The sequence below is a fragment of the Micromys minutus genome (genome assembly GCF_963924665.1).
Source record: "Micromys minutus genome assembly, chromosome: 3".
In the NCBI taxonomy this organism is placed as follows: domain Eukaryota; kingdom Metazoa; phylum Chordata; class Mammalia; order Rodentia; family Muridae; genus Micromys; species Micromys minutus.
In genome coordinates, this window is record NC_137972.1 from 92986659 (window position 1) to 93001238 (window position 14580).

The 14580-nt window shown below is 44.7% G+C and overlaps 1 protein-coding gene across 1 annotated transcript in view; it reads left to right on the plus strand.

The window, feature by feature from the left end:
- The first annotated feature begins 5682 nt into the window (after positions 1 to 5682).
- The window catches only part of MSH2 (mutS homolog 2), a 54521-nt gene continuing 45623 nt past the window's right edge, over positions 5683 to 14580 (plus strand). The window contains exons 1-4 of the mRNA XM_080914921.1: positions 5683 to 5935; positions 10103 to 10257; positions 11941 to 12219; positions 13893 to 14039. Of these exons, the coding sequence (XP_080771047.1) occupies positions 5725 to 5935; positions 10103 to 10257; positions 11941 to 12219; positions 13893 to 14039 (792 nt within the window). The 5' untranslated portion in view covers positions 5683 to 5724. The remainder of the gene's footprint in view (positions 5936 to 10102; positions 10258 to 11940; positions 12220 to 13892; positions 14040 to 14580) is intronic.

Sequence of the window (14580 nt, forward strand, 5' to 3'; positions counted from 1 at the left end):
ACAGGCAGATGGATCTCAAGAGAGATCAGGCCAGCCTCATACTGAGTTCCAGTCAGCCAGAGAGCTTCCTTTCCCCGTAGATCTTTTAAAATAAAAAAAAGGCAGATTACAGCAGCAGGTGTGTTACTAGCCCTAGGCATGCTGCAGGAACTTGGTGCAGTAGCTGCAAGCATCTATCAGAACTAGGGAACAACTCCACTTTGCTGGGCTTCTCTAGTGCACACACCTGGTCAAAAGGGCAAATTTGGGATTGTACATTTATCACATTGAGTTCTACTCCGAAGCTACCCCTGCTAGGGTGTGTCATCCTCTCCAGAGCCTGTCGTATTGCTTCAGTCCTCACCTAGTGTGTTGTCTGTACATTATCTTGTGTCTCCTGGCCAGTTGCCACTTGTACCAACTCTGAAATGCTGCTAATGTTTCCAGAATGTGTTCTTTGTCTTGCTTCTCCTGCAGGAGGATTCTATCCATATTCCTTAGTTACCTGCCATCTAACCTTAGATAGCTGATGAACAATCAGTCTCCAAGTCTCTTCATACTGAGTTCTAAATCATTTCACATAACTAGCCTTTAGTGAGGGGTCTTAGTCCTCTGTGTGTGTGTGTGTGTGTGTGTGTGTGTGTGTGTGTGTAGACACAAGAAGGTCCCTGTGAAGTTATAAACCCTTTAATATATGTCTTGAACTCCAGGGCTACCTCTCACCTCAAACACTAAAACCTAGCAAAATAGAATCAAAGATGTATTGATTGCCTTGTCAAGAATCAAGCCACAAATACTCTATGACTTACATTATTTTCAGTCACTAGATCCATTCTTCATCAGGAATACATGCTCCTTTAATCTGTCTTCACCAATCACTTTGCAACCAATATATTAATTTCTGTCTCGTCCAAATTCCACACTGACACCAAAATCATTTGCCTAAAGGCCTAAAGTTCATCAGAGCGTCTTTGGGGATGCTGGGTGTTGACTATGTTTAAAGAGTGTTAGGTGAATAGTCTACCACTGGACTACATCCCGACCCCTTGTCAGTTACTTTTTGTTGTGTGTTTTTGAGACAAGGTCTGACTCTAGCCCTGGCTGGCCTAAAACTCACTCTGTGGACAAGGCTGGCCTCCGACTCAGAGAGATCTGCCTGCCTCTGCCTCCTGAGTGCTGGTCACTAATTTTAGAAATTTATATTAGTGGCCCCTTTCCTTCTGTTTTTGAGACAGGATCTCACTAATTTGCACAAGCAACTTTTTTTCCCCTTTTAGGTGTTTGCCACCAGACCCGATTTACCCATCCCGTCTCATGCTTCCTACTTGACCCAGTTGAATGTCTAGTCTGTATCTCTTCTTGTTTGTACTGAGATAGGGACAGAATGTCTGCAGGCATGAAATGGTTGAAACTAACTAAGGTGGCTGCTAAAGTACCACAGACAACCTTCCCTTTATCATAATCCTACCTGCATGTTAAGTGGCATGTCCCCAAGTGTTCCAGGACAGTCGAAGACAGCCATGGTTGGGGCCAGGAAGAACTGTGTGAAAAGAGGTAGTGTTTGATGTCAAGAAAGTCTGTCATTCCCAGAAAATACATGAATAGTCTTCATGAGCCTGTCCTACTCCCATAGTTTTATTTTAACCCCATATTTTAACTTAAGTTTTTAGATAAGGTTTCCCTGAGTAGCTCTGCTTGGACTTCAACTTGCAGCAATTTATCTGTCTTTGTTTCCAGAGCAATAAGATCACAGGTGTGGGCCACTTGCTATTTGTAGATTTTACCTCCTCCCCGCCCCAGACAGGGTCTCATGTATAGTCCAGACTTTTCCTCAAACTAACATTCCTGCTTCAGCCTTTAGAGAGGCTGCAGGCTCAGCTTTCTCTTATCCTGAAACTCTAAGCTCCCGTACCCAAACTGACTGAGAATCTGGTTTGAAAGGTTTTTCTTGCTCTATTCTTGGGTCTCTGTTCTGTTTGTTTTGAGACAGGGTCTCTTGTTGCCCAGGCTGGGCACAGATTTGTTACACGGATGAGGTTAGCCTTGAACTCCTGTTCCACCTGTCCCACCTTCCAAGTGCTGGGATTACTTTCTGTGTCACTGTACTCATCCGCCTCAGTGTGAATAAGCACCAGAAGATGAAGACAGACGGTTCCTGTTCAACTGTCACCATCGTGTTCACGAGTCCACAACTTCATGGGGTAAAAGAACCCAGGCTGGAGTTGAAATTGGAAATGACTTACAGATGAGTTTATCAGCCATCAATATACACATTTCATTGACAGGAAAAAAGTGTTAAAATAACCCCTCAAAACAGACACAGTGTTGTAATCCCAACACTTCAAAAAAAGGCAACAGTGCAGAAGGTGAGCCCTGGCTATATATGGAGTCAGAGGCCAGCCTGGGCTGCTATTATTTAAGACTGGCCACTCTTTGCCGAGGCTGACAGCCGGCTCGTGTTCTTCATTTTATATCTATTAACTTCAGAAATGGTAATAAAAAGTCCCCAAACAGTAGCCATATGTGAAGTTAAAAGCCTGTCAGACAAACTAGTAGATGTTTGTTAGTCAATACTATTATTGATAAAGGCATGAGTATTTATCCCAGTCCCGGTCAGGTGTGTGGTTAAAAACGACTAGTACCCCGACTCCTGAATCCAGATGTGAGTAGGGCCTCAGAAGAAACACAGCTAGTTACAGTTTGGGACCTGAGCAGGGTTCCTGCAAAGGGACATGGACTGAGGATTGAAAGATGACATTTCCGACAGAAAGGTTAAAAGAGGGCCAGTCCAGAGCAGAAGGTCATGTTGCAAGACAAAGTAAGTTCATGGCCCCAGATCAGTGTCAAGGAAATAGGCAGACATGTTCAAGTTTCAGGAAATGTGGCTGGGAAGGGTAGTCTGCAGTTAGATTTTCTACATTTCTTTGTTTTCCAAGTATGTGGATATTAGCCTGTGGGCTAGTGGTGTCTAAATTCAGCAGTCAGAAAGAAGTACCCTGGAAACTCGTTAAAGATACTGGGAAAGGCTCACGCCTGTGACCCCAGTTTATGACCATTCTCAGCTACACACTGAACGTGAGGTCAATCTGGGCTACACATATCCTTGTCCAAACCAAACCACCACCACCACCAAAACCCCAAAACTGCCGAATAATTTTCTACAGAATGGGGTGAGGGGTGTCAACACAATGGGCCCTGATCTCCTTCAGGTCTTTATCCTGTGGAACTTAAACTATATATCAATGCAAAACACAGTCCCCCCCAAGGGACTAAAAGATAGTTTATTTTGGTGTCAAATATAGGCAACCATAGCCTAGAAACACAGTTTAGGCTATTCCAACACGGTAAGGTTCCAACATGATCACCAGTTTTATGAAATTGTTTTGGTATTCATTAGATTCATAATTTATTTGTGTTTTGTGTGTATTTGTGCTCACATGAGTAGCATAGCATGGGGGTGTGGAAGTCTGAGGGTGTCTTGAGGGAGTTGGTTCTCCCTACTTGTGGGTCTGTGGTAGGCCCCCAGACCTTAGCACAACTGACTCCATGATGGGTATGGCATTCAGGCTGAAAAACTCAGCACACAGACAGCACCACTTGCCAACATTAAAACAAAGGCCCAATTCATCTAAGTCCAGAGTTCTGGGAAATTCTCTAATTGTACTACCGTTGCCTTTTGGCTTAGGTAGTTCCACTTCTGGCTAACTGTTCTTGTTAACTGAAGTATGACATCCAGAACATTGTGTGTGTGTGTGTGTGTGTGTGTGTTTAAAAGCTCACCCCAAGAAGAGTTCAGTGCTACACTGGGATCCTGAATACCAGGGTAGTTACTGGTTAACTGATAAAGCCATGCACAAGGTATTTTCTCTGATGGATACCACACAGTAGGTGGTATTCAGCATGGAATTCAGATCATCAGGGTTGGTACAAGTGCCTTTACCCAGAACCATCTCAATGGCTCTCAAGAAGTTCTATAGTAACAAAATAAAGTTATAAATCAAGGCATTTCCCAATGCATGGGTGAAAACATTGGGTAGGCAGATGACAGCAAAGGGGAGAGGGACTCTTGGAGGCCTTGGATCTTATTTGATGACATTTACTCTTTATGTTGGTTAGAAACTAAGGGGTCTGTACAAAGACATTACTTGATAATCACAAGGCTGTTAAGGTCTTCCCAGAGGTGGGCAATGAGCAGCTTCTTAGGGAAATAAAGTTAGCTCAAGGTAGGTTAGCTCAGGACTTGGGATGCTTTGGCCCTCCACAATCACATGCTGATCAGGTAATTAGCCCTAGAGAATGCTTATAGCCCTGCAGTTTCCCCTGTCAGTGTATACCTCTTCCTCTCTGTGTATATACCTTCTAAAACAGTGCTGTCTGCACCCATTCATTAGCACAGAGTAAAACCAGACGCAACCTCTCTGCCTCTTTTCCCCTTTTCTTTACTGAGACAGGGTCTTGCTACACACAGCCCAAAACAGGCTATTTATTTATTTTGGATGCAGTCTTATGTAGCCCAACCTTGCCTCCAACAGCAGAGCCAAGGATAATGTTGTACTGAGCTTCCTGCCACCTTGAACTTTTGGTCCTTCTGATCCCACCTCCTGAGAGCTGGGGTTTCAAGTGTATGCCGCCACACTTGTTTGCAAATTAGTTTTTTTTCTTTTTAAATATTTATGTATTATGTATACAGTGTTCTGCCTGCATGTATGCCTGCACACCAGAAGGGGGCACCAGACATCATCATAGATGGTCGTGAACCACCATGTGGTTGCTGGGAATTGAACTCAGGACCTTTGAAGGTCAGCCAATGCTCCTAACCTCTGAGCCATTTCTCCAGCGAGAATCTGGAGTTACCATTTAACGATGGGTATGGGAGCTGGGGACTGAACTCAAGGTAGGCAACTGTGAAAACATTAGGGAGTTAAGAAACTGCTGAGCTGGGCTGGAGAGATGGCTCAGTGGGTAAGAGCTTCTTCCAGAGGTCCTGAGTTCAAGTCCCAGAAACCACATGGTGGTTCACTACCATCTGTAATGAGACTTGATGCCTTATCCTGGTGTCCGAAGACAGGGGCCCCCAATGTGTCCTTTCTTATTTTTTCCAGACAGGGTTTCTCTGTGTAATCCTGACATTTCTGGAACTCCATTGGTAGACCTGGGATTAAGTCATCGCACTCGGTTTGCAAAGTGTCTTTTTGAATGAATTAGTCCACGGTAGGGCGAAATGCAAAACCGAGTCAGTAGGAAGATGTGCAGAATAAACCTGAACTCTTAGGCAATTTACACTGCTAACGTAGATCACACACTCCAGGCTGGGGCGGGGGGCAGGGAGGGTAGTTCTTTGTTTACAAGGTTTTCCTGATTTCACTCATACGTTTCCGGTCTCTTGATACACAAATTCCTAGCTGACCCCGCCTACCCAGCTACGCACCCGCAGGGCCATCCGCTGTGAGGACCTGAAAGTTTAGCCTCGGGAGAAGGGTATGCGCTCAGCAGGTCAGCGTTCAGGCAAGCCGGACGCATGCGCAGTAGCTAGAATCCTAGAGTTCGCGGGAAGCTGAGGCCTTGCTCTGTTATGATTGGCTATCGCGGCAGACTCCCACCCACCGAGGCGCAGCGCTGCATGCTGATTGGGCGATTTCACCGAGGCCGGACGCGGTTTAGGGGCAGGGTTGGGGAGGCGGGAAACGACCCGGCTAACGCAGGGTCGCGCTGTACTCTTCTTGGGTTTTGCGGAGCGTTTCGATAATGGCGGTGCAACCTAAGGAGACGCTGCAGTTGGAAGGCGCGGCCGAGGTGGGCTTCGTGCGCTTCTTTGAGGGCATGCCGGAGAAGCCGAGCACCACGGTGCGCCTCTTCGACCGCGGCGACTTTTACACGGCGCACGGCGAGGACGCGCTGCTGGCGGCCCGCGAGGTGTTCAAGACCCAGGGCGTGATCAAGTACATGGGGCCGGCAGGTGAGGGCAGCGGCGCGGGCCGGAGCGCGGCGGGCAGCTTTGCAGCTCCGGGGCCGGAAACCTGGGCGCGTCAGCGGTGGGGCAGCGCGCTGCTCCCCGGCGCTGGAGAGGTGCCTCCTGGGGCCACGCGTTTAATATTGTTTTGGTTCGCCTCCGCACAGCGGGCTATGCTCTTCTGGGTACTGTAGAGCCCATGACAATACATCACCTTGTCCTGGCTGTCCTCGAACGCCGGATCCTGGAGTTTCAGCCTCTCGAGTTGATAGGATTAAAGTCATGTGCCACCATGCGTAGCCCCAAACCTGTAACAGCCCGTAACCTAGGAGTGAGGAGTGGAGGGCACGTTGGGAAATTCCTTTAGGGCACCCTCATTTGCCAATATAACTTCGTTTTTTGTTTTGTTTTGTTTTGAAACCGTCCCGCTTGAGAACCAGTGATGGACCGTTGTTGAAGGGCGGTGTTGCCGAGTGGTCAGGACCTGGGATCTGTCCTGGAGCTGAATTCCCGGATTTCAGCTGCAGCTCCCCTACTATTTGCTGAGTGCGGTTGAGCTAGTGGGAAAGCTGTACTCGGCATTCCCCTCCTCGGCCGCCCAACCTGGGCCTACTGACCCAGCAACATCTCTCCCTAAAAGGCTTCCGACCTCTTAATTTGTGGCCTAGGTAGATTAATTTGATCACCATAACAACCTCCCCCCCCCTTATTGCTTATTCTTTCAAATACAATGAATGCTCCTTCTATCAGCCTTTGGGATTGTGAGTTGTAATTCTTATGCTGTCCTATGCAAATGGATGTTGCAGACAAGAGATTGCTCTATACTATTTCTATGGCCTATGCTGGGTGATGCTTTGCTACCTCCACATACAGTTGTGTTTGGCTTTTCCTTATCTTGAGTTAAGGAGACAGACAGACACCCCCCACACACACACATGCAAATCTTGTTCCATTATTACTTTTCCCTCACAATCTTCCCAGCTCTTGCCACCAGCTTATGCTTCTCCAGCTGTTTTGGGATGTAACGTGTGAATGGAGTCCTATTTGTTCTTCATTTCAAGGATTATCTGTACTAACAGCATTTCTTTGGTTGCTAAATAATTGTATGGATTTCCCACATTTAATTTAGCTCTTTGTGGAATTTGCATCTAACCCAGTTCCTTCACGTCTCACTACCTAGCACAGTGGAATGAAATAGGGATTATGCATCATTCTCAGGAATCTTGTACAAACGAGTATACGCCTTCTGTGGAGCGTTGGTAGGTTTTTATTCCGATCGTGCGTGTCACAGCAGAAAAAGCCTGTTCTCTTTACCCGTTGGTTCTTCAGGAACTTAAGAGTGAACACAGACTAGGCGTTGAGATGCCTGTCATCAAGCGTGCACTGTCACACTTAGAGTGTACACAGACTAGGCGTGGAGATGCTTGTGATCAAGTGTGCACCGCCTCTCGGTGTGTCACACTTACTTTGCCTTCTAGAGAAATGGCGTCTGTAGATGATAACCAGAGAGCTTTTCTTGAGGTGTGGTCTCCATGGTTGAAGTGATGAGCCTTCAATACCGGGCTTCAGCAGCCCTGTGCTGACCAGATGGTTCTGGCACATGCTGTGAGTTGATTCTGCTCTCCCAGAATTATCCAGACCATCTTCCCTCACCATAATATTTTTGCCAAATAAGACTTTTCATTTTCGTTTCTAAATGGAGAGCTGATATATTTTTATTTTGTTTTATTTTCTGCTTTTCAGACAGTGTCTTAGTGTTGTAGCCTTGGCTGGCTTGGAAGCCACATGACTCACAGGGATCCACCTGCCTCTCTCAGACTAGCCTCTTATACACTTACGTACTGAGTTTTATATGCATGTGTTTTGTCTGTGTGTGCACCTTGTGTGCCTGGTGACAGAGGAGGAGGCTAGAAGAGAGCCTCAGAACCCTTGGAATTAGAGTTAAAAATAGTTGTAAGCAGCCATGTGGGTGCTGGGAAAAAGGAGTTTTTATTCCAGTGGATGGTGTGGTGATTTTATTTGTGTGCGTGTGTGTAGAAAGACTTATTTTATTTTTTAAGATTGGCTTATCATGTATACAGTGTGTATACATGTATATATGTACATATACTGCGTGTATGCCTGCAGGTCAGAAGAGGGCACCGGATCCCATTACAGATGGTTGTGAGCCACCATGGGGTTGCTGGGAATAGAACTCAGGACCTTTGGAAGATCAGCCAGTGCTCTGAGTCAGATTTGTTTTATGAGTATGACTGTTTTGTCTGCTTGCTTATCCGTGCATGAGTCTAGAAGAGGGCATTGGATTCCTTGGAACTGAAATTATTTTCCCCTAAGAAGGGGTCTCATCCTTGGTATTATATACATTTTGAAGAATCAATAATTCATTTATTGTGAGAAGCTATTCTGTTCTGATCACGTTAGAAGCTTCCCTGGTCCTGTCCACTAGATTTCAAAGTGCTGTTGTTCCTTGTGACAATTTATGTGCCTCCCAAAATTATTGTTTCCTCAGAGGAGCAAAATCACTCCCATCGAGAAACAGATGAGAAAGTTTGAATTTTTAAAAAAAAATGTATGTATATGGGTGTTTTGTCTGTATGTATATATGTGTATCATATGTGTGCTTGGTACCTACAAAGGCCAGAAGAAGGTCTTGGTACCCTAAGACCAGAGAGCTACAGATGGTTGTGAGCCATCATGCGGGTGCTGGTATTTGAACTCAGGACCTCTGCAAGAGCAGTCAGTACTCTTAACCACTAAGTCTTCTCTCCAGTCCCCGAATACTCTTGTTTTATTATGTTTTTTTTTTTTTGGTTTGGTTGTTTTTTTTTGTTTTGTTTTGTTTTTTTTTTTTTTTTTTTTTTTTTTTTTTTTTTGTGAAACAAGAGTCTGGCTTTGTAGCCCTGCCTCCTGGCCTGGAGCTGGTCTAAACCAGCTTGTCCTTTCACTCAGAGGTCTTGCCTGTCTGTGCTCTGACTGTAGGAAAATAGGTTACACATCACCAAAGGAGGGATGCAGTCTGGCAGTTTGTTAAAATCACACATGTGATAGGATTTGGTTTTAGAATCTTTTCAACACAATGAGAGCCTGGAAAATGTACAGGGTTCTTTGAGAAGTGTGGCCATGCTGAAGAGATAGATCAGGTCACTAGACTTATCTCCCAGTACAGAGAAGCTAGTTCTGTGTGGCTGGAGCAAGCTCCAGGGGGACCAGTGTGTGTACTGTGTGAGTGCGTAAAAGGGGAAGGCAGTGATTTACATATGCTGGTACTCACTGAAACTCCAGCCTGTGCCTGGTAAGCTGCTGGGTAGGGAACAGTGCTAGAAGGGAGACTTGCTGTGTGTGATGTGCTGTGTGTGATGTGCTGTGTGTGATGTGCTGTGTGTGATGTGTTGTGTTGCTGAGAAGCTAGCCCAGGAAGTCATACAAACTGGGAAAGTGATTGAAACCTGAGCACCACCTCAGCCCTGAGCAGTTCCATTTTTAAGAGCGCCCAAGTCCTTTGTGAATGTACTTACTTTGTTTTCGTTTTTTGTTTTTTTTTGAGACAGGGTTTCTCTGTGTATCCTTGGCCATCCAGGAACTCACTGTAGACCAGGCTGGCCTTGAACTCAGAACTTCGACTGCCTCTGCCTCCTGTTTGCTGGGATTAAAGTAGGGCACCACGGCTGCCACAGCCACCACCCAGCCAAGGAATTTGCTTTGCTTTCCTGTTTTTGTTTTTGTTTTTTTCTGAGAAAGTTTCTCTTTGTAACATCCCTGTGTGTTCTGGAACAGATTTTCCTGCCCTGCCCCTGGAGGGCCACCTCACCCATTTTTTTCATTTTCATTTTTATTTTTATTTTTATTCATCTCTTTTGTGTGTACTGAATATGGGTAAACCTGCAGTATGTGTTCAGAATCAGTTCTTCCCTTCTACTGGGAGGGTCCAGTGATTGACCGCTGATCACCAACCCCTTGCTTATCTCTGAAGTAATTCCCCTGCCTCAGACTTCCAAGCAGCTAGAGCTGCGGATATGCTCACGGTGCGTACGATGTGTTTGCTCATCCCACAGTTTGTGAAAGGTTGGCTTGCTTAGGGAATACAAGGTTCCGCTGATGTGTGAAGTGCTCAGACATGTATCACCTCAAATCCTCATCTTTAACATTTAACTTTGTTTATGTTGTTTATTCTAGGGGCAAAGACGCTGCAGAGTGTTGTGCTCAGTAAGATGAATTTTGAGTCTTTTGTGAAGAATCTTCTTCTGGTGCGTCAGTACAGAGTTGAAGTTTATAAGAATAAAGCTGGAAACAAGGCGTCTAAGGAGAACGATTGGTATTTGGCATTTAAGGTAATTTTCTTTCTGATGTTTGTTTTAGAAAATTAAATTCCGCGCATGCTTTACTATATTAACTAGGTTGTGATAGCAAAATGCTTTGAGAAATTCTGACATAGTGTTGGGTTTTTAAAAGTTACAGTTTAGTCGCAGTTTAGAGATTCAGTAGTCTTCATAAAATGTTTCTGAACGTGCCGAGCCTTGTCTCTCACTGTTCCTAAAATACAACATAACCGGATGATAGCCTGGACATAAGTATTATTATTAAAGTTTAGTTTTATCTATTTTCTTAGTTAGAAGATTACTTATCTTTATATGTACTAGGTCTTTATGTCTGTCTGCGCACCACGTTCCTGCTGTTGCAGGGGAAGAAGGCCTTGGGTCCCTTGGGATTGGTTAGAATTGTGAGCTTTCTGAGAGCGAGATTCTAGAAGAGCACCCGGTGTCCTAATCTCTGATATCTTTCCAGCCTCCAGTTTTTGTTTATCTTTTTTCTTTTTTTCTTTTTCTTTTGGAAACAAGGTCTCACTGTGTCCTCAGTGCAGGAGGGCCTAGGATTCTTGGCAGTCCTTGGAAAATGGCTGTCCGGATGTGCAGGTGGCGCCCGCCTTTGATCCCAGTACTTGGGAAGCAGAGGCAGGCTGATTTATACTAAACCCTGACCCAGCCTGGTCTATGGATGAGGGCTACACAGAGAAACCCTGTTTTGAAAGCCAAAAACAACAAAAAATGAAGAAATGGTTTCTAACTCAGTTTCCCAAGTTGAGGGATCAAAGGAATCTTTTTAAAAACATTTTCTTTAGAACAAGCTCAGTCTGGCGTCAGCGATCATCCGCTTCGCCAGCGCTAATGTGATTACAGCCATGCTTGGCCATACCTGCCTTTGCCTCTTCTATAGCTGAAGTATGTCAGCCAGGTTTTGTCTTAATTTTATTTATTTAATGAGTGTTCTGATGCATATACATCCACCTGCCTGAAGAGGGCATCAGACCCCCATGGTTGTGAGCTGTTATGTAGTTGCTGGGAATTGAACTCTGGAAGAACAGGCAGACAGGTTCTCTTGTTCCTAGTGAACACTTATGACTGTGCACTTTCTCAGTCCACACCTTTAATGAGCGGTGTAGAGTCACACAAGCCTGGAGGATGCTTTGGTGTTTGAGACAGCATCTTCCTGGGGCCCAGACTGGTATTAATTGGACTCTGTCATTCTGTCTCAGTCTCTCCTGTGCTGGAGGCTTGAAAAATCAGTTTGGCAGAATAGTTTCTCTATATGGTCCTGGAAGTCATTCTGTGAACCAGGCTGGCCTAAAACTCTCAGAGATTTGCCTCTCTCTGCTCCTGAGTGCTGGGATTAAAGGCATGTTCCACCACCGCCCAGCCTCAGAATGGTTTTTAGATGTGTCTAAGTGTTACAAAAGCAACCATAGCCAGGCATGGTGCATGTGTGCTTCTAATCCTAGCACTCAGGAAGCTACAGGAGCACAGTGTCATTGTCATCTGGCTAAGCTTCAACGGAAGTCTGTCTCTGTAGAAGTCTGTAACTGCAAAAGGAGAAACGAGTCTTTATACCTTATATAATAATAATTGAAAATATACTGACCAGCATGCTCTGTAAGAAAATACAAAATTGATCAAGTTTGGATAATTATTCACTTGCAAAATTTAAATATGTTCAAAACTGTTTTTGTTTTTGCTTAGGCTTCTCCTGGCAACCTTTCACAGTTTGAAGACATCCTGTTTGGTAACAATGACATGTCAGCTTCCGTTGGCATTATAGGTGTTAAGATGTCCATGGTTGATGGTCAAAGACAGGTTGGAGTTGGGTATGTGGATTCCATCCAGAGAAAGCTAGGATTGTGTGAGTTCCCTGATAATGATCAGTTCTCCAATCTCGAGGCTCTTCTGATTCAGATTGGACCAAAGGAATGTGTTTTATCAGGAGGAGAGACTTCCGGAGACATGGGGAAACTGAGGCAGGTAAGGGAGTTCAGTCTAGGAACATCTTTAATTTAAAATACCCCTCCCCCTATCTTTACTTGAACCTAGACCTCTAGAATGCTAGGCAAGTGCTCTACCACTGAGTTGTGGTTCCAGCTGATGATGCTGTTCAGTGATGGGGAAAAAAAACCAATCATTTGAATTCTAATTAAAATGTTTTATTTTGAGGACAATCTTGATTTGTAACTTTGAAAGAAGCTTGGCATTCTTAAGTCATCATGACAAGTGTTTGTAGTAGACTTGTTCTATCGTGAGAGATGGCTCAGCAGGAAGAGCACTGGCTGCTTTTCCAGAGGTCATGAGTTCAAATCCCAGCACCCACATGGTGGCTCATGACCATGTACACGGGCATCTCATGCATCTTCTGTCTGATGCCCTCTTCTGTCATGCAGACAAATAATGTCCATACACTTAAATGCATCTTAAAAGACTCTTGTTCTACCTCCAGTCTTTCCCCCTTTTCTGTCTTCACCCCAAGAGAATAATTATAGTAGCTATTACTGTATTCGGCATGGTTCGTCAAATAAACATTAAATAGTTACTTTATCTATTTAGTATTTTGTTGGGGATCTTGGCCAGGACTGTGTTGAGCAGATACTGTGTAACTGAGCGATAACCTAAACCTGCAGTTTTTCTTTAAGTTTCTAGGTTTTTTGAGTCATGGTCTTACTTGATAGCCCTGGTTGGCTTTGAACTCACAGCCATCCTGCCTCAGCAGCCTGAGTTCTAAGATTACTTAAGTGCTACCACAAATGGCTCCTGTTTTCCTTTTTAAATTTAACCTTTACCTACATTTTGTTTGTGTTGTGTGTGTACGTGTATATGATTTATTACTGGTTTAGATTTGCTTAGAATAGTATCTCATGTGGCCAAATCTGGCCTTGAACTTCAAAAAAGAAAAAAAATTAGATTTTTTTCTTTAAAATTTTTGAGACGGGGTTTCACTGTGTAGCTAGCTGCAGCTGTCCTGAAATTCTGTAGACCGGGATAACCTGGAACTCAGATCTGCCTGCTCCTGCTTCCCGCCTTGGGATTAAAGCTATGCCATACCACACCCAGTAAAAGTTTATGGGTGCTTTTCCTACCACATGACTGTCCGGAGTCCGGGGAAGTCAGAGGAAGGCTTTGCAGCTCTTGGAAGGAAAGTTACAGATGGCTGTGAGCCACCAGGTGGTTGCTGGAAGATTAGCCAGTGCTCTTAACTGCGACAGATACTTTTAAAGGGACGTTCTGTCTGCTGTCACCATGGTCCATGCTGGCCCGCTTCTAAGTGGCCCTCCTCTTGTCCCTTCCTCTCCAGGGCTAGGACTACAGGTGTGGGCTTTCATGTCCACCCTGTAACCCCCTGCAGTGCTGGCCTTGACAAGTTTTCCAGCACCTGTCTCCAGCTGCCCCTCCTCCACAGGGTTCAACCCTGAATTCAAGCTGGAGCTCCCTGTGAGGGCCAGGCCGACCTTGAACTCAAAGATGTGAGACCCACTTCCCTCTCCTGAGCTAGTTCTCAGATTTAAGAGTTGTTCCTAAGGACGTGTATAGTGAACAAAATTTAGTGCATATTAAGACTTCTAGGCTGTGTCATTTTATGCCTTCTGATGTTAGTCATTTTCTTTTCTCATTTCCTCAAAGTAATTTGAAATCTTTCCTATAAACAGGTCATACAGAGAGGAGGAATTCTGATCACAGAAAGAAAGAAAGCTGACTTTTCCACCAAAGACATTTATCAGGATCTCAACCGATTATTGAAAGGCAAAAAAGGAGAACAGATGAATAGCGCCGTCTTACCAGAGATGGAGAACCAGGTCTGTGGGTTATGAGTGTGTGCTTAAATTACAGCAGTGATGTTTTTAAAAGCTAATTCGGTCACTTTAAAAATTGCACTTATTTATTGTGTGTGTGCCCCGTGCTCGGGTACATGCGTGAGCGCACACCATCGAGTGCGTGTGGAAGTCAGGAAAGAACTTTGAGGAGAGTTTTTCTTCTACCACCATGTGAACTGGGGTCAGGATCAGGCTTGGTGGGAGGGGCTTCTCCCGCTGAACCATCTCACTGGCCTGTACTTCTGTCTTTCTCATTTTGAAATCTGAACTCTACATCTGTGATAACTATTTTATATACAGTGAAGCTTGTGGGGGAAAAATCAAGAAAATGACTATGACTAGGAAATTTTAAACATAACCTTATAGCCTTATATTTAAACATTTACTGTTATCTTAATCTATGTATGTGTGTAGGGGTAGTGTGCTGCCCTTGGTAGGTAAAGAGACGGGATTCTCCTGGAGCTGGAATTCTGGGTGGATGTAAGCCACCGTATATAGTGCAGGCTCTTAACTGCTGAATTAC